The 20,762-nt window shown below is 46.0% G+C and overlaps 1 protein-coding gene across 11 annotated transcripts in view; it reads right to left on the bottom strand.

The window, feature by feature from the left end:
• LOC121005905 overlaps positions 1-19,186 on the bottom strand; it is a 47,171-nt gene extending 27,985 nt beyond the window's left edge. For 2 of the 11 annotated variants that reach the window (XM_040438730.1, XM_040438733.1), the window contains exons 1-7: positions 19,024-19,184; positions 18,613-18,687; positions 17,966-18,040; positions 16,053-16,127; positions 1,146-1,220; positions 850-924; positions 207-260 (exon numbers count right to left, since the gene is read on the bottom strand). In XM_040438730.1, coding sequence (XP_040294664.1) covers positions 207-260; positions 850-924; positions 1,146-1,220; positions 16,053-16,127; positions 17,966-18,040; positions 18,613-18,687; positions 19,024-19,063 — 469 coding nt within the window. In that variant the 5' untranslated portion in view covers positions 19,064-19,184. Of the gene's footprint in view, positions 1-206; positions 261-849; positions 925-1,145; positions 1,221-16,052; positions 16,128-17,965; positions 18,041-18,612; positions 18,688-19,023 lie in introns of all 11 variants that reach the window. The other 9 variants (XR_005779977.1, XM_040438727.1, XM_040438732.1 and 6 more) reach the window with 8 other exon arrangements.
• Positions 19,187-20,762: the final 1,576 nt, after the last annotated feature.

The following is a 20,762-nucleotide window of genomic DNA, read 5'->3' as shown; positions in this document are numbered from 1 at the left end:
TCTCTTAGGCCATGTTCCTGGGTTTAACCTGTACTACACTTTTGTCTACACACATTTTGATAGTATCATAAATTCATGTAATAATCCCCATCGATGAGGCTGCATTAGTATTGGCATCTTTCCAAAATTTCACATCTCGGACATACGAGTAACAAAATCGCAGTGGACATGAATATAATGAGAGTAAAACAATTGATAACACTTACCATGAGACTCTGATGTTTCCTTATGGCCTCCCATAGGAAGATTAGTCTCTTTTCCTTTTAAACAGGGAGAATATTATGAGCACACATGGTGGCCTCCTACCATCTGGAATACTATAGTACCACAATAAGTGAATTGTTCCAACTAATGCTGTAACTAGAACTGACTGCGCCCACAGTAAATTGCAACCCTCACTCCTGCGGCCAATCATAATAGATCTCTCAGATCAGCAGCCGAGCCATTCCGTCCATTACCTACATGTATATCCTTATTGACCAGTGAAAAATACCTACCTATGTCTTCTCATGCTCTACTGGTCCGAACTACTGTGTCACCCACAACTGATAATGGTGCCCAGCGTGCACAGGGCGAATTATACCTATTTTCAGAGAGCCACCAGAACCTTTACAACCAGGACATGAACAGCCATATCATACACAATAAACTAATGAAAGCTGCTTGCCAGATGCATCAACCTGTGGCGAGCTGGAGAAACATGTTACACACATGCACTGAACCATGCAAAAACTCTGCAGAAACAGCCAGATAAGTGGCAGTAGTCACAATACAATGTCTGTTAGAACATACATTTCTGACTCCTAATTACATTTTCACCATCATGCCAGCCATGAAAATGTCTCTTACCTGCTTCTATAACATGACTTGTATGGTGTTCTGTGCCGATGGTTTTTGTAAATGCTGTGTCGGCATCAATGCCATCTGCAAGGCAAGAAGAAACAGACATAATGACCAGGCAAAGCCTGGGCAGATACCAGGGGCTACTGGACTTTAAATGGCGCCCATTGCCATCTAGGTAAGAATGCTCATCTATTGACAGCCAGATAAGTGGCAGTAGTCTCATTACAGTGTCTGTTAGACCTTACATTTCTGACTCCTAATTACATTTTCACCATTATGCCAGCAGCGAAACTGTCTCTTACCTGCATGTGAAACATGACTTGTATGGTGTTCTGTGACAATGGTTTTTGGTAATGTTGTGTCGGCATTAGTGCCAGCTGCAAGCAACAAAAAATAGAAGTAAGGACCAGACAAAGCCTGGGCAGATACCAGGGTCCACTGGACTTTGAATGGGGCCCATGGCTATATAGGTAAGCTTGCTCTATGATGATCAAGTAGAGGGTGGAGTAAATTCATCCACATTCTCCTGGAGTCAGTCTGGGGCATAAGATGATGAATGAACAAGCTATAGGGTAAGAGAAGACCACTGTGTTTCATACGCTAGTCTTAAAGGGGTTGCCAGTATTTTTATATTGATGGCCTTTCCTCTGGCGGGGTCCGACAAACCACACCCTCGTTGAACATCTGTTTCAGAGTTGCTCTGACACCGGAAGTCTACGTAGGAACCACATAGCTTCTACATAGCTTGTATAGGGGATGGAGCTTGTAACTGCCGCGTTGTTTTCTGGTATAATTTACCCCAGTTTCCTAGCAAAGATTATAATACTTGTGAAGAGCCAATTATGGCCGCCCTTGCACATTCCACTCCTTGTGCCGCTTCACCCACTGTTTGAAAATAAGCAAGCGGTGCTCTAAAGCTTCAAAAAGTTGCTAAATTTTCCGTAAGTATAGCATCCGGCAAACTTTTTGATACCAACTTTCTGCCGTACAGAGGTTTCATAAATGTCCTCCTTTTGTCTGACGTATCATGGGCTTACACCATCTTTTTTGACCACTTTAACACCTGGCTACTACACTTTCTTTCTGCCGACATCCCCACTATCATCATGGGTGACTTCAACATCCCTATTGACACATGCCACTTGGCCGCCTCTAAACTCCTGTCACTCTCTTCCTCCTTCGGCCTATCACAGTGGTCTTTAGCTCCCACCCACAGAGATGGTCACACTCTGGATCTGATCTTTACCCGCCTGTGCTCCCTATCTAACCTTTCTAATTCGCCTCTCCCCCTATCCGACCACAACCTTCTCACCTTCTCTTCACTGGTCTCTTCTGCAGCTCCCCCAGTCCACACACTAGCACCCCCCGCAGGAACCTCAAACATCTCGACTTTCGCCTGCTTTCTGACTCTCTTCTCCCACTCTCTACCATCTGTTCCCTCCAAGACCCAGAAGCTGCTACCACCCTATATAACACCACAATAAGTACAGCTCTGGACACTGTTGCCCCCTTCACACGCAACAAAACCCGAAAAATCAACAGACAACCCTGGCACACCAACCTGACCAAAAAACTCATACAAGCTTCCAGGGCTGCTGAGCGGCGATGGAAGAAATCCCATTCTAAAGATAATTTCACCGCATTCAAACAATCCCTCCTCATATTCAAATCCTCACTCGCTGATGTAAAAAAGGCCTACTTCTCATCTCTCATATCTTCCCTGTCACACAGCCCTAAACAACTTTTTAGCACTTTTAACTCCCTTCTCCGTGCCCCAGCGCCCCCACCCTCTCCTCTCTTCTCAGCTGAGGACTTTCAGACAAAATATTTCTCAGCTGCCAAATATTTCAGACAAAAGATAGTCAACATCAGAGAAAGCTTTACTACACAGTCCCCACAGACCCTCTACACAACTGCTCAGTCCTCTTCTCCCAAAACCCGCTTCTCCACCATTACAGAAGAAAAACTCTCCACTCTACTCTACAAATCTCATCTGACCACCTGTGCACTTGACCCAATCCCATCCCACCTCATCCCTAACCTCACCACAGTGTTTATCCCAGCCCTAACTCATCTCTTCAACCTATCACTAAACTCTGGTGTCTTCCCCTCTGCTTTAAAACATGCTACCATTACACCCATCCTCAAAAAGCCTTCACTTGACCCATCTTCCTTGTCCAGTTATCGCCCCATATCACTTCTTCCGTATGCCTCAAAGCTACTTGAACAACATGCCCATTCAGAACTGTCCTCCCACCTCTTCTCCTGCTCCCTCTTTGACCGCCTACAATCTGGCTTCCGACCCCACCACTCGACCGAGACTGCCCTTACCAAAGTCACCAATGACCTACTGACAGCCAAAACCAAGAAACAATACTCTGTCCTCCTTCTCCTTGACCTGTCCTCTGCCTTCGACACTGTTGACCACTCCCTTCTGTTGCAAACTCTCTCATCTTTTGGCATCACTGACCTGGCCCTCTCCTGGATCACATCATACCTCACAGACCGGACTTTTAGCGTCTCCCACTCCCGCACCACCTCCTCGTCTCATTCCCTCTCTGTTGGTGTCCCGCAAGGCTCTGTCCTAGGACCCCTGCTCTTCTTTATCTACACTTTTGGCCTGGGACAGCTCATAGAGTCCCATGGCTTTCAGTATCCCTCCTATGCTGATGACACACAAATCTACCTCTCTGGTCCAGACATCACCACCTTACTATCAAGAATCCCACAATGTCTATCTTCTATATCAGTGATGGTGAACCTTTTATAGACTGAGTGCCCAAACTGTAACCCAAAACCAACATAATTACCGCAAAGTGCCAACACAGCAATTTAACCTGAATACTACAGTCCAATATAGTATATCTTCCATGTACTTTATAATTTAGCTATAATAGCCTGCCTACATTCAATGAGCTGCCTGTGCTGTACATAGTGCGCCCTGCGATGATGAATGGCAGGAAAAGTCTAAGGCATATTGGTACACCTTCGACTTTTTCCAGGGCGTGGGTGCCCACAGAGAGGGCTCTGAGTGCCACCTCTGGCACCAGTGCCATAGGTTCGCTACCACTGTTCTATATCATCCTTCTTCGCCTCTCGCTTTCTAAAACTTAACATGGATAAGACAGAATTCATAATCTTTCCCCCATCTTGTTCAACACCCCCAAACAGACCTATCTACCATGATCAATGGCTGCACACTCTCCCCGGTCAACAAAGCCCGCTGCCTTGGCGTGACCTTGGATTCTGCCCTTTCCTTCCGACCGCACATCCAAGCCCTTTCCACCACCTGCGGCCTCCAACTCAAAAACATCTCCCGCATCCGTGCTTTCCTTAACTTTGAATCTGCGAAAATGCTTGTACATGCCCTCATCATCTCCCGCCTAGACTACTGCAACATTCTCCTCTGTGGCCTTCCATCTAGCACTCTCGCACCCCTCCAATCTATCCTCAACTCTGCTGCCCGACTAATCCACCTCTCATCCTATTACTCCTCTGCCTCTCCCCTCTGCCAATCCCTTCACTGGCTCCCCATTGCCCAACGAATTCACTTCAAAGTACTAACAATTACATACAAGGCCGTCCATAACCTGTCGCCTCCCTACATCTCTGAGCTACTTTCCCGATACACCACCACACGCATTCTCTGATCCTCACAAGACCTCCTTCTCTCCTCTCCTCTTATCGCCTCTTCCCACAATCGACTCCAAGATTTCTCTCGTGCATCCCCCATACTCTGGAACTCGCTACCCCAACATATAAGACTCTCACCTACAGTGGAATCCTTCAAAAGAAACCTGAAAACCCACCTCTTCAGACAAGCCTACAACCAGTGAACCTGCTGCCTCTATACCGCCATGACCAACTTAACCCGCACCTACTGTGTCCTTCTCCCATACCATGTAGATTGTAAGCCCTCACGGGCAGGGCCCTCTCTCCTTCTGTACCAGTTTGTAACTCATCTTGTTTATAATTAGTGCAATTGTCTGTATTATGTATGTGCACCCCTTATCACATGTACAGCGCTATGGAATGAATGGCGCTTTAATAATAAATAATAATGTGGCGAAACCAACCTCGCCACTGGGTTTTGGAGGGGCCTGGCTGCTGGCCTCTTGCCCCAGGATTATGGGCCCTCTCATCAGCAAGGCCTCATTTGTTCACAAAGGACTTGGACTAACTTGAACTCTCACCCCCACGAATTAGACCAGGGTTCAAGTTAGTCCATTACGTTTGGTAATGGTATTTTGTGGATTGCGTCTCAGACAATGTTCATTGTGTTAGTTTATTGCGTCTCAGACAAATGCTCATTGTATTTTGTTTATTGCGTTACAGATAGAGGGAAGGGGATTTTGTGTACAATTGCTGGGAAGGTTGAATACTGTAGGTACATGTGATTGGCTGTTTTTACAAAACCCTGTGGGTGGTAACATTGTTGGGAGATGTGTATAAAATGCTTGTGTGTTAAAATAAAGGGAGTTCCTGTTTTATACGTTCATGAAGTCTTGGCTCATGTTTGGCTCATGGGATAACTACACTCTTGGGGATTGCTATATCATAATACTCCCCTGAGTATAAGCTCTTGTAAGAGCTTGCTCCTGGTTCCTGTCTCTGGATTTAGGAGAGGTTCACCCACTGGAGCCTGGAGCCTTGTCGTAGGTACAGGGTGGGTAGGAGACGGCGAGACCTCCACCAAGCTTCGGCGGTTCGTGGGGTCTGCAGTGCTGACGGTGTCGAGTGGAGTGCTTGGAGTCCTCTGGAAGCACTAGGAGCATCTATCGACGGAGGTACCCGGTCGGGGTGCTAGGCGTTCCGTTACAAATAATAATAATAATGGGCTGTTAACCCATTTTTGTTTTTAAAAAGTGGCAGTGTCAATTGTTTCCAACTTTTGGAAGGGAAAATGGCAAAAACGGAGACTTTTCCTCCTTGTGCACCGCACACAGCAATATATTTTTTTTTAATGGGGACAGGAGGGGGCCAGGCAATGGGGGCCCGGCATATTCATCATATTGTACATCAGGAAATCTATGCCAGCTCAGATAAAGGCACAGTTTAGGATCTGAGATGCACCAACATTGTTTTAACACTTATAAAGCAAACTCCATGAATTTCCAGCATTTTTCATAGAGATATTGATGGCGATTTTTTATTTGTTACAGTTATATTTTCTTAATATCCTACAGTGACGTCCAAGGTCTGATCATAGGTCATGATAAGACATCTGAAAACTAAAAGTAGAAGCAGAAAATGACTAGGCATTTTTATACAAGTTCGCACGACCTAGGATGAATTGGCACGTGTGCACATGAGTACTGTAAGATTATTTTAGAATGAAATACGCTGTACAATAATATCAAAGACTTTACCCTTCACTAGAGATAAGTGAATTTCTGAAAAGTTCGATTTGGCTGATCCGCTGAATTTTACAAAAAAATTCACTTCGTGACAATTAATTTCGTCACAAAGTGCATTTCTTTGTAAGCTAAAATAAAGCGGGTCTTTATTTGTATAAGTCTACGCGTTTCTGGGGCGGACTGCCCCCTTCATCAGGAGGGGGCAGTCCGCCCCAGAAACGTGTAGACTTATACAAATAAAGACCCGCTTTATTTTACCTACTTGAGTCCTGTCTTCTGCAGCAGCGCCGCTTTATATAAGGTTCATTTTTTACCTCTATCTACAATTCCTTATACCCTGGACACCGTACTCTACGGCCACGGGTAAGAACCTGGGCAGCAGTCATCCCCGCAAGCTGGACGGGGATTTACCAGCACAAGTGATCCATAGGAGTTGTGACTCATCACAACCCGATACGGTAAGCGCAATCAGTGCATTGTTCTTTCTATAATAGCATACGGTTTTACACACGAGGCACTGCCTCCTGTCTCTTTCTTTTTATCTATTTCTTTGTAAGCAGCAGGCGCAATGACAGGGAGCAGCGAAGCTTCTGCCCGGCAGTGTGTTATTGTAAACAAAAGAGCCCGTGCCCTGCACGATCTAGCGCAGAGCAAGGGAGCGCATCGGAGCATGAGATGCTCTGATGCTAACATCAGAGGGGCTGCCTGGGTGAAATTCTGGGTATGTCCGGGTTCAGCTCTGAAATTTTTTTTAGCAAACTTACCGCCGCCATTTCCAGGCAACGGGCCAGTTGCCGCCATCTTGCTTGAAGATCTGGAGCGAAATCTCGTGCGGTGCAAGATTACATCATCAAGCCAGCCGGCGTGGTACATCACAACGCACAGGATTTCGGCCGAGATCTTCAATCAAGATGGAGGAGGTAAGTTTGAATTTTTTTGTTAAATCGATTCGCTGACACGAAGCATGGGGAAATTCGGCTTCGAGGCAAATCAAATTTATCCTGAAATTCGGATCGAATTCCACTTCGTGGGATTCGATTCGCCCATCTCTACCCTTCACCATAAATCTTAAGTTGTCCTGTCATGGTAATATTCTACTCCATCTTTACCTAGTTATTCAGATTATCTATGTGGCTTCCCTCTACCCTTAAAGGGGTTTTCTGGTTTGCATCAACATCCTTTAAAATAATATGTAATGCATTTCTTTTACCTTTATTGCTCCTATCATCTGTTCTAGGCTGTGGTCACATGACCATGTCCATGCTGCTCTTTCTTATTTCCTGTGATGTTATTTCCTTGGGCATGTTGAAGCAGCAAAATTGTCAGTGATAAGGGACTCATACCTCCCAACACCCCCAGATCCGGCAGAACACTCCTAGATTTCATTGGCTGTCCTGCAGTGCCGGAATGGTGGTGGCATGTCCCACTCTCAACTGTCTCTGCATCCTGAGGACACAAAGGCAGTTAAACAGAATGGTGAAGCAGGGAGACAACAGCTCCCTGCTCCACCATTCAACTGGCAGCCGATGTGTCCCCAGCAGGGTTGGTGCGGTGACGTCATCGCGCCTGGAGGGTGGAATAGCAGAGCGCCAAGGTCAGGGAACAATGACCGACTCCCGGCATCTGCGGTCTTGCACTCAGCACAGCAGGCACGATGATGTCACTTCATTAGGCCTGCTGCAGGGGAGAGCAGGATGAGCTACATTCGCTGGGGAGCGTGGCTAGGTGTTATTTTTCTTATTTTATTGAGAATACAGGGGCCAGCACTACTAAGGGGCACTAAAGGGGAATAACTACTGTGTGTGGAGGCACTAAGGTACACTAAGTGTATATACTTTTTGGGGGCAGTCAGAGGGCATTTCTATTGTGTGGGGGCACTAAGAGGGCAATCCTTCTGAATTGGGGTACTAAGGGGGGCATATCTACTGTGGGGGCACTAAGGGAACTGGGCAGGATAGGGGCATGTATACATAGACATTGGGTGGAGTTAGAGCTGTGACTTATTGTCAATTTTTTTTTGGCCAAACACGTTATGCGTGCAGCTGGTGACGTCTCGCCTTGGGTTTTGTAAAAGTTGGGAGGTATGGAGTCTATGTGACTAGCTGGGTGGGAGGGGCTATAAAATAGCTGGGCGGTGCTGTCCAATAGCAGCGCAGAACATCACAGCTAGGGAGAAGGAACGCCCAGGGACAGAAGCTGATGTCTCCTCCCTTGTGCGAAGATAGTAGTAATTAGCATACAGCTAGCATACCCAGAGAACCATCCGAACCCTACTCATGGCTGCCGACCGGGTACATAATGATCTGATGGTCTCAGCAATAATTAATGCTCGGAGCATCAGGTACTTATGCACCTGGCAGACACCCAGGTGCCCTCCTGAATTCAACTGTGCTACCATCCTCAGGATGGTGATACAGGTAAATACTGCGGCAGGGGTGGCAGTATTTTGTGCTACACTGTGCTATTTGGTTTTGCTGGGACTGTATTTTGTGTTGCACTATGGTATTGCTTCCCCACCTACATTTGTTGGCACCACCTACTTGTGTTGCCCCTGCTTCTGTCAATAATGACCTGCCTACAACATGGGGCCACTTTTTAGGCTTTTTTTCCAGTGCCATTTTGGATATGACAATATAATGGTAACATGTACTATTGGTCTAGCACCAAAGTGCTTGGGTGCTCAAGTAGAACACTTTGGGATGCTCGGGTGCTCTACCGAGCACAATGGAAGTCAATGGGAGAACCTGAGCATTAAACCAGGCACCCCCTGCTCTGAAGAGGGGATGGTGTCTGGTTCATAGGAAAAGGTCAGAAATTGATGGAAACACCACTGAAATGGTTCAGGAACAGTATGGGGAGGATGTCTGTATGCATCTTGGACTCCCAGGTCGCTTCTGGGAACGATGTTGTCTGAGTAGTACGCACAAAACCGAAGATAAAATCGATTTTAGAGGAAAAATTGTTAGGAAACATTCTTTCCTGTATATTTACTTGTATATAAAGTGCACGTGCTGCTAAAAATTACAAGAAATAGGCACTCCGATACAACCTGTATATCACATAAAGGAGGGCCTCATTCACATTGTGGTACAATTGTTCAGGTAGTGGGACTCCTACACTTATAAAGCCTATGCACTAAGTGAAAGGGCTGCCAAACATTATAAGAATCCGGCAGTCCAATACACCCTTTATTGCACATAAAGAAGGGCATCATACACAACCTTGAAAAATTATGATTGATGGCCTGCTGGTGACCCTCAAAAACATTAGGAGCAAGGGCCTGCTGGTGACCCTCTAAAACATTAGGGGCGAGGGCCTGCTGCTGATCTGACCATCTAAAAAATTTTGTAGGCAAGGGCCCGCTGACGAGCTGACCATGTAAAAAATTTTGCGGGCGAGGGCCTGCTGCCGAGCTGACCATCTGAAATATTTTGTGGGCAAGGGCCTGCTGCCGAGCTGACCAATTAAAGGATTTTGTGGGCGAGGGCCTGCTGCCGAGGTGACCATCAAAAAATGTTTGTGGGGGCCGAACGCCTGCTGCCGAGCTGACCATCTAAAGAATTTTGATGAGGGCCTGCTGCCGAGCTGACCATCTAAAAAATGTTGTGGGCGAGGGCCCGCTGCCGAGCTGACCATGTTAAAAATGTTGTGGCCGAGGGCCTGCTGCCGAGCTGACCATCTGAAAAATTTTGTGGGCGAGTGGAGTGCTTGGAGTCCTCTGGAAGCACTAGGAGCATCTATCGACGGAGGTACCCGGTCGGGGTGCTAGGCGTTCCGTTACAAATAATAATAATAATGGGCTGTTAACCCATTTTTGTTTTTAAAAAGTGGCAGTGTCAATTGTTTCCAACTTTTGGAAGGGAAAATGGCAAAAACGGAGACTTTTCCTCCTTGTGCACCGCACACAGCAATATATTTTTTTTTAATGGGGACAGGAGGGGGCCAGGCAATGGGGGCCCGGCATATTCATCATATTGTACATCAGGAAATCTATGCCAGCTCAGATAAAGGCACAGTTTAGGATCTGAGATGCACCAACATTGTTTTAACACTTATAAAGCAAACTCCATGAATTTCCAGCATTTTTCATAGAGATATTGATGGCGATTTTTTATTTGTTACAGTTATATTTTCTTAATATCCTACAGTGACGTCCAAGGTCTGATCATAGGTCATGATAAGACATCTGAAAACTAAAAGTAGAAGCAGAAAATGACTAGGCATTTTTATACAAGTTCGCACGACCTAGCATGAATTGGCACGTGTGCACATGAGTACTGTAAGATTATTTTAGAACGAAATACGCTGTACAATAATATCAAAGACTTTACCCTTCACTAGAGATAAGTGAATTTCTGAAAAGTTCGATTTGGCTGATCCGCTGAATTTTACAAAAAAATTCACTTCGTGACAATTAATTTCGTCACAAAGTGCATTTCTTTGTAAGCTAAAATAAAGCGGGTCTTTAATCTAAAAAATGTTATGGGCAAGGGCCTGCTGCCGAGCTAACCATCTAAAGAATTTAGTGGGCAAGGGCCTGCTGCCGAGCTGACCATTTAAAAAAAATTGTGGGCGAGGGCCTGCTGCCGAGCTGACCATCTAATACATTAGGAGCGAGGACAGCCTAATAAGCATGTTGATATGATGGAGGAGGATGATGAGAAATGGGAGATTGAACCATATACCCTTTTTAGTGGTGGAAGAAGGGGGGCATGGGAATACAGTGTATTCAAATACACCATAAAAGCCACATTCAGCCGCTTTCCTCTGGTGGAGTAGAGAAGTCAGGGGCAATCCAGGCCTTGTTCATTTTGATAAGAGTCAACCTGTCAGCATTTTCAGTTGGCAGGCAGATGAGCTTATCAGTTATTATGCCCTCAGCAGTACTTAATACCCGCTCTGACAAAACGCTGGTGGCAGGGTAGGCCAGCACCTCCAAGGCGTAGAGCGCTAGTTCGTGCCACGTGTACAGCTTGGACACCCAATAGTTGTAAGGCACAGAGGGAACACTGAGGTCTGATATGTACTCCTTCACCATCTTCTAAAATTTTTCCCTCCTTGTGACACTAGGCCGTGCATCAGGTTGATGGTGCTGGCGGGGTGTCCTAAAACTCGCCACTCACCATCTGTGTTGATTCCTCAAAGTTGCATAAAACCTCACAGAGGTCAGACATGTGCTGTTTGTCACCTAAGCAAATACGTTTAACACGGCCTGTTGCCGCTTCCCCACTGCAGTGCTACACTGCTTCCAGCTACTGACTGATGGCTGACTGGTGCTGCAAGATGAGAATTCAGAAAAGGAAGTGGAGGAGGAGGCGGAGGAGAAGAAGGGGGGTTGCAGCCACTAACGTAGGTGGCGGCGGAAAACCTGATGGAAGTAGGGCCCGTCGGTAGCACCTGTGCCATCCCAGGGTACGACTCGCTCCCGGCCTCCACAACGTTCACCCAGTGTGCCATCAGGGAAATGTAGCATCCCTGGCCAAAAACACTTGTCCATGTTTCAGTCGTTAAGTGGACCTTCGCAATAACTGGTCAGGGCACGGGTGATGTTACGGGACACATGCTGGTGTAAGGCTCGGACTGCACACCGTGAAAAATATTGGTGGCTGGGGACAGAGTACCGCAGGACAGCCGTCGACATCAGGCTGCGGAAAGCCTCAGTGTCCACAAGCCTAAATGGCAACATTTCCAGGGCCAGCAATTTGGAAGGGTGCGCATTTAGTGCTATGGACTGTGGGTGGGTGGCTGGGTATTTGCGCTTTTGTTCAAAGGCCTGGGATATAGACATCTGTACGCTGCGCTGGGACACAGAAGTGTATGTGCTAGCTGATGGTGCTTGCAAAGGTCCAGGTGCATGGCGGAAGGCATCCGGGCCTGCGTCTTGGACAGGGGTTTGGCCAGCACGTAACACAGGGGAAAAGGAGCTAGTGGTGTGACCCGCAGACACTGGTTGTGGACCCAGGCGTTCGGCCCACCTATTAGGGTGCTTTGATGCCATGTGGCGGATCATTCTGGTGGTGGTGAGGTTGCTAGTGTTCACGCCCCTGCTCATTTTGGTACGGCACAGGTTGCAAATGCCAATTCTTTTATCGTCCGACTTTCCTCAAAAAAGCGCCAGACGGCAGAACACCTACCCCTTGGCTAGGGAAATTTTCCGCAAGGGGGAGCTCCGGGGAACAGTTGCGGGCCTGTTTGGTGTGGCCCACCTTCTCCCTTTTCCCACCCCACTGCCTCTTCCAGCCTGTTGCGGTGCTGCAGATCCCTCCCCCTCTGTACTGCTGCCCTCGCTCGGCTTGCCACCTTCCCAGGTTGGGTCAGTGACTTCATCGTCCAGCACCTCCTCTTCCACTTCCTCACTCTGGTCATCCTCCTGACTTTTTGACCTAACAACAACCTCAGTTATTGACAACTGTGTCTCAACCTCATCATGAACCTCTTGAGACACTGATTGTGGTTGACTTATTGGCAACTGTGTCTCATCATCATCATCCACCTCATGAAACACTAATTGCCGTTCACTACCGTCATCTTCTTCTGACTGGATTCTCCATAGTTTGGGAATCAGGGCACAAGATCTCCTCATGTCCCTCTTCAAGCGGGCTTGTCGAGAGGACCAAATTAAGGAATGGCGATGAAAAGAGCTCCTCGGAATATCCGAGTGTGGGATTACTTGTTTGCCAAGACTCTCCATGGTGGGTGGAAGGAGTATCAGGGTGAGGATTCTGTTGACCAGACTCTTGGCTACTGAAACTGGACTTTGTGGAAGACAGGGTGGTGCTTAACCGACTGAAAGCATTATCTGCTGCAATCCAACCGACCAGCTAGTTGCACTAGTCTGACTTCAAGAGTGGTGTCCTGTGCCGCCTGTAAACTGGGACATGAAGCTAGGTATCGTAGATGAGTGTGGTTCTTGTGCTCTGGAAGCAGGTACAGTTTTACCGCGCACAGGGCCACGGCCTCTGCGTGCACCATCAGCAGCACGGCCACTTCCACGTCCCTTACACGTTAAACAGGAGGTATAGCGCAAGTAATGTCACTGTCACCACCGCCTAATAAAAAATTACACTGAATGAAAGTCACTGATATTTAGGATGCCCAAACGTTAAACAGGAGGTATAGCGCAAGTAATGTCGCTGTCACAACCGGCTAATAAAAAAAATTACACTGAATTAATGTCACTGATACTTAGGATGGGCAAACGTTATACAGGAGATGTAGCGCAGGTAATATCGCTGCCACCAGCAGCAAAAAAAATAGACTGAATGTCACTGATATTTCGGATACGCAAACGTTATACAGGAGATGTAATGCAGGTAATGTAACTGTCCGCAACAGACTCTATCTACGGAAAAGTACACTGGATGTCACAGATATTTTTAGGCTGCGCACACGTTAGACAGGAGATGTAGTGCAGATAATGTCGCTGTCTGCAGCGGCCAAACAATTGCAAGCTATTTACTGCATGTTGCACTTAAAATATATATTGCTGCCAGATACAACTATAGTCCTTAAAAGGACTTTTGGGTCTCTAACAAGTTTTAGCAATTTAGTGCAGGTTGCACTAAAAATAGATATTGCTGCCGCAAACAATAGTCCTTAAAAGGACATTTGGGTCTATAACAAGTATAAAAACAAAAATATTGCTATTTCAATCCCTACACTATCTCTCCCTTCTGCTCTCCGGCTATATAGCACCCGATGACACGTTCCGGCCAGCCAATCACTGTAATGCCAGCAGCCAACAAATGTGCAGGGAGGAGACTCAAGCATTGCGCTCGAGCACACGCGGTATTCGGCTGAACACTGTGATGTGCCAAGCATCCCGATGCTCAAGCCGAACTAGTGTTCGGCCAAGCATGCTCACCCAACACTAGTAACCTATATTCACTGAGGAAAATAAACTGTCAGATGAAATGCAGAATGTAAAAGTAAATTCTCTATTAAAAGTGCCCTCTCTGACCCAGAAAGAAGTACAGCGGTGTCTTAAAAAGATTAAAATAGACAAATGGCCGGGACCAGATAGAATACACCCCTGTATCCTAAGAGAATTTAGTAATGTCATAGCCAGAACCTTATTTCTGATATTTAAGGACTCTATACTGACAAGGAATGTCCCACAGGATTGGCGCTTAGCAAATCTGGTGCCAATATTCAAAAAGGGTCCAAAAACTGAGCCTGGAAACAATAGGCCGGTAAATTTAATATCTGTATCAGCATGGCTTCATGAGGGATCGGTCATGCCAAACTAATTTAATCAGTTTCTATAAGGAGGTAAGTTCTAGACTTGACAGCGGCGAATCAATGGATGTCGTATATCTGGACTTCTCCAAAGCATTTGACACTGTACCAGATAAAAGGTTAATATATAAAATGAGAATGCTCGGACTGGGAGAAAACGCCTGTATGTGGGTAAGTAACTGGCTCAATGATAGAAAACAGAGGGTGGTTATTAATGGTACACACTCAGATTGGGTCACTGTCACTAGTGGAGTACCTCAGGGGTCAGTATTGGGCCCTATTCTCTTCAATATATTTATTAATGATCTTGTAGAAGGCTTGCATAGAAAAATATAATTTTTTGCAGATGCCACTAAACTGTGTAAAGTAATTATTACTGAAGAGGACAGTATACTACTACAGAGGGATCTGGATAGATTGGAGGCTTGGGCAGAGAAGTGGCAGATGAGGTTTTTTACACTGACAAATGTAAGGTTATTCACATGGGAAGGAATAATGCAAGTCACCCGTACATACTAAATGGTAAAACACTCGGTAACACTGACATGGAAAAGGACTTAGGGATTTTAGTGAACAGCAAACTAAGCAGTAAAAACCAGAGTCAGGCAGCTGCTGCCAAGACCAATAAGATAATGGGTTGCATCAGAAGGGGCATAGATGCCCGTGATGAGAACATAGTCCTACCACTTTACAAATCACTAGTCAGACCACACATGGAGTACTGTGTACAGTTCTGGGCTCCTGTGAACAAGGAAGCCATAGCAGAGCTGGAGAGGGTCCAGAGGAGGGCAACTAAAGTAATAACTGGAATGGGGCAACTACAGTACCCTGAAAGATTATCAAAATTAGGGTTATTCACTTTAGAAAAAAGATGACTGAGGGGAGATCTAATTACTATGTATAAATATATCAGGGGTCAGTACAGAGATCTCTCCCATCATCTATTTATCCCCAGGACTGTGACTGTGACGAGGGGACATCCTCTGCGTCTGGAGGAAAGAAGGTTTGTACACAAACATAGAAGAGGATTCTTTACAAAAGAAAAGAGCAGTGAGACTATGGAACTCTCTGCCTGAGGAGGTGGTGATGGTGAATTCACTAAAAGAGTTCAAGAGGGGCCTGGATGTATTTCTGGAGTGTAATAATATTACAGGTTATAGTTACTAGAGATGGATTGCTCATCCAGGGAGTTAGGGCTAATGCACATGACCGTGTGCCCTCCGTGGCCATATTGCGGCCCGCATACGGCGGGTCTGCAATACACGGGCATCGGCCGTGTGCATGCCGCATCACGGATCACGCCCTTATTCTGTTGCCTGATTGGAGTAAAGAAGTAATTTTTTCCCCCTAAAATGGGGAAAATTGGCTTTTACCTCACAGGTTTTTTTTTTGCCTTTCTCTGGATCAACTTGCAGGATAACAGGCCGAACTGGATGGAAATGTCTTTATTCAGCTTTATAAACTATGTTACTATGTATAATAGGGGTGCACACAGTCTCATCTACTGACAGTTAGATAAGTGGCAGTAGTCTCATTACAGTGTATGTTAGACCTTACATTTCTGACTCCTAATTACATTTTCACCATTATGCCAGCAGCGAAACTGTCTCTTACCTGCATGTGAAACATGACTTGTATGGTGTTCTGTGACGATGTTTTTTGGTAATGTTGTGTCGGCATTAGTGCCAGCTGCAAGCAACAAAAAATAGAAGTAAGGACCAGACAAAGCATGGGCAGATACCAGGGTCCACTGGACTTTGAATGGGGCCCATGGCTATCTAGGTAAGCTTGCTCTATGATGATCAAGTAGAGGGTGGAGTAAATTCATCCACATTCTCCTGGAGTCAGTCTGGGGCATAAGATGATGATGATGAATGAACAAGCTATAGGGTAACAGAAGAACACTGTGTTTCATATGCCAGTCCTAAAGGGAACCTGCCACCAGGATTTGGTGTATAGAGCTGAGGACATGTTTTGCTAGATGGCCGCTAGCACATCCGCAATACCCAGTCCCCATAGCTCTGTGTGCTTTTATTGTGTAAAAAACCCGATTTGATACATATGCAAATTAACCTGATATGTGTCCTGTCCCGGAGATGAGTCCAGCGTGAAGGAGCCCAGCACTGCCCCGCATCCTCAGAATCTCCTCGGGGCGGTGCTGGGCTCCTTCACACTGGACTCATCTCCGCGACAGGACACATATCAGGTTAATTTGCATATGTATCAAATCGGGTTTTTAACACAATAAAAGCACACAGAGCTATTGGGACTGGGTGTTGCGGATGTGCTAGCGGCCATCTAGCAAAACATGTCCTCAGCTCTATACACCAAATCCTGGTGGCAGGTTCCCTTTAAAGGGTTTGCCAGGATTCCCTCTGCCCTTAAAGGGGTTTTCTGGTTTGCATGTCGAAGCAGCACAATGGGCAGTGATAGGGGACTTATACCTCCCAACATCCCCAGATCCGACAGAACACTCCTAGATTTCAGTGGCTGTCCCGCGGTGCCGGGATGGTGGTGGCATGTCCCGCTCTCAACTGTCTCTGCATCCTGAGGACCAAGAGACAGTTGAATACAATGGTAAAGCAGGGAGCTAACAATTTCCCAGCAGCCGGTGTATTCCCTAGCAGGCTTGATGCTGTGACGTCATCGCGCCTGCAGGGTGAAGTAACAGAGTGCCAAGGTCAGGGAACAATGATCAACTCCCAGCATCTGCGGTCTTGCGTTCATAGACATTGAGTGGTGTTAAACCACAGCTCTATCGTCAAAAGACTTTGCCACAACCCGTTATGGTGACGTCTCTCCTTGGGTTTTTTAAAAGTTGGGAGGTATGCAGGAGTCTATGTGACTAGCTGGGTGGGAGGGGCTATAAACTAGCTGGGCGGTGCTGTACCTGTGGCAGAGAAAGAAGTGCATCATGGGTTTGGTTGGATGCAGCAACAGGAAGTGCTACATACAGGATGGAAACAAACCAAAGAGATTGGTTTACAAGGTTAAAAAAAGTTCAAGAAAAAAAAAAAAAACATGGGGAAGATGTACATGAGGGAAGCAATTACATGTGCATATCTGTTAAAAACCATAGTAATCCTAGAAAAACCCTTTAAATGTGGTTGATAAGAGTGCCTGCACATACCCATTTATCATGGTGAACACTGATTTGTCCAATACATATAAGTGTACAGTGTTCATTTTAGGACATGGTCAGATATCACAGAGTAAAATATCAAAGTCAGGGTCAGGTGTCAGGGTCAGGTTTCAGAGTCAGATGTCAGTGTCAGAGGTCATAGTCAGTTGTCAGAGTCAGGTTTAGGTGTCAGGGTCAGATGTCAGTGTCAGAGGTCATAGTCAGGGTCAAGTGTCAGAGTCAGGTGTCAGGTTCAGGTGTCACACTGGCATTATTCTGATACTTGACAATGATATCTGACCATGTCCCACTATAAGCCAGATAAGTGGCAGTATTCACATTACAGCATCTGTTAGACCTTACATTACATTTCCACCATTATGCCAACCATAAAAATGTCTCTTACCTGTATGTGAAACATGACTTGTATTGTGCTCTGTGACAATTGTGTTTGCTAACGTTGTGTTGGCATCAATGCCAGCTGCAAGCAAGAAGAAATAGAAGTAAGAACCAGACAAAGCCTAGGCAGAAACCAGGGTTCACTGGACTTTGAATGGGGTCCACCATCTAGGTCATTTTGATAGATGTGATAGAGCTTGTAACTGACCATCAATATTAAAATGCAATGCGCGTATAATCCAAACCTGTCCAAAAAGTGGCAACAGCGATAAAAAATTGTAAAAAGTTGAAAATTTTGGTACAAATGTTGCTTGCACACAAAAATTTTTATAGTTTTTTTTGCCAGAAAACTGCTGCAACTTCCTTGATAAATCTCCTCTTTTGTATATAGAAGAAGAAATATGACACAGGTAGAAGATCACACAAAAGATCCATGACCAATTCACGATTTATCACTCCTGGTGGATTCTTCTGTATCTTTTTTTTAGAATTTTGTGGGGGTCCTTGGGCTAAAAAAGTTGCAGAAACTCAACCTTACAAGAAGATGGAGGAAGAGAAGAACGTACATCCTATCTAAGAACTTACATCCTATGTAAGAGACTATCCACCCGTTCTTGACCTTGCCATTATGCCAACCATAAAAATGTCTCTTACCTGCATGTGAAACATGACTTGTATCGTGCTCTGTGACAATTGTGTTTGCTAATGTTGTGTTGGCATCAATGCCAGCTGCAAGCAAGAAGAAATAGAAAAGTTGCAGAAACTCAACCTTACAAGAAGATGGAGGAAGAGCAGAACGTACATCCTATGTAAGAACTTACATCCTATGTAAGAGACTATCCACCCAGACTTGACCTTGCGAAAAGTGCACATCACCTTTTCCTATTCTATTGGAAAAGGGAAGATTCCTGTGTTTCTCCTAAAGAGAACTTTCCTATGTCCAGAAGGGCTGATATTCCTCACTAGACTGTCTGATATTCCTCCTGTTGGGCTGCATTTACCGTAAATATAGAGACAGTATAGAGGAAGACAACAGAAGACAATAGAGGAATACGAAATGCTTACTGATGGCCCAGGCTGTCAACAACATCAAATGCACCCTCATGGCTTCGGCCTGTGGAAGATGTGGAGATCCCAGTGCTCTCTATGAGATCTGTCATTCTGACATAAGCACCAGCACTAATGATCTCACCCAAGTGGACTGTTCGCATATGTTGTGTAGAGATAAGATGCAGTATTGCTATCAGCTGTAATGTAATCTGGTCTCCATGTGAAAACCAGGCAGACCAAAAAAAGGAAAACAAGTGCAGAAGAAGCGTAGCAGTGGAGGCCATGTAGAGTCATAGTTAATGCTGCACCCTCACCATAGAAAATAAGCTCCAACATTACGAGAGGCTGGGAAATCCATAGGTTGTGAAGCATTTTGTAAAAAGTACGTTGCTGATTGCTTGGTAATTTTTTTCAAATTTTTTGCTGCAGTTTTAATATTTGTAGCAAAGCCAAAGTGTTATTCTACAAAACTGTTGTGGTCTTAAAGCCATCAGAGAGGAGCTGCAGAGACAGCGGTGTCCACTACACGGATTGTGAATGCGGCATCTGAGGGGTTCAATCATGGGGAGGTGCATTCGCCGCCCCCCATCATTGTGCCCGCTACTTACAAAGAAATGCGCTTCATGACGAAGTAATTCATCACAAAGCAAATTTCTTTGTGAAATTTGGCAAAGCAGCCGAATCGTATTTTCCAAACTTCACTCAACACTAGTCTGTACACATTTTCTCGACATGCTTGACAATGTTTGAAGCTAGGCTGAAAGGGTTGGGACTTCGCAGTAAATGTGGCAGGGCTTAAAGAGTTTTTGCCATCACAGACAATGGGGGCATATCGCTAGGACCTATACGGAGAACGAAGCGGGGAAAGTAGTGGAGGGCGCATGAGCAGCCGCCCTCCATTCATTTCTATGGGGCCGGCAAAAATAGCCAAGCGCTTGCTTGTCTATTTCCGTCGGCCCTATAGAAATTAATGGGAGCGGGGCCGCGCATGTATGGGAGCAGCCTGGGAGCAGCGCGTGGTGGTGTCCTCCAGCCACAACTCTCTCCGCTCCGTTCTCGTTGTTCACCTATCAGACAATGGGGGCACATTGTCTGTGATGGGAATACCCCTTTAAGACAATTCTGGTGTAAAATTCTGTCTCAAAGTAAGCCAACCAATAGCTCCTATTAGAGTCAGAGAAAAGTGTCTCGTCTGAGCCCCTGTGATAAATCTGGTGCAGGTCTAGACAGTCTGTCTAAGTTTACTCCATCTTTAGGATTAGTAAATCTAGGTGTCACGGGGTAGAGTCGCGTGCACCCCCTGATCTGCCACCCGGTCCACTGTCCCTGCCTACTTGCACCACCCGTCCTAGGTGACGGGGCGCAACTGGGCGACAGTCCCTGACCTGAGTAAGTGCAAGCAGAGAGATAGAGACAGCAGGGAAGCGGACAGCCAATGAGAGGTAGCACTAGAGCGGACAGAGAGGTGAAACAAGCAAGGTACCACCAAAAACCGAAGGGCGAGGAGGGTCAACTAGCCGGAGTCAGTCCAGGAGGTCACGTCAGTACAAGAGAAGAGGCAAAGACAAAATCCAAAAGCAAGCCGAGGTCAAAATCCGAGAGGTAGCGTCAAGGTTCAGGGAGCAGGCAGAAGAGGTGTCAGGAAGCAGATCAAGGGTCAAATGCAAAGGTAAGCTAAATAACAATAATAATACACAGCCTTAGGGACCAAAATCACAGGCAACCTGTAGCCAGCAGGTTGCCTGTATTTATAG

The sequence above is a fragment of the Bufo bufo genome, chromosome 6, assembly GCF_905171765.1.
Source record: "Bufo bufo chromosome 6, aBufBuf1.1, whole genome shotgun sequence".
In the NCBI taxonomy this organism is placed as follows: domain Eukaryota; kingdom Metazoa; phylum Chordata; class Amphibia; order Anura; family Bufonidae; genus Bufo; species Bufo bufo.
Note: the sequence above shows the minus strand (reverse complement) of the source record. Positions and strands in the feature narration are given on the sequence as shown.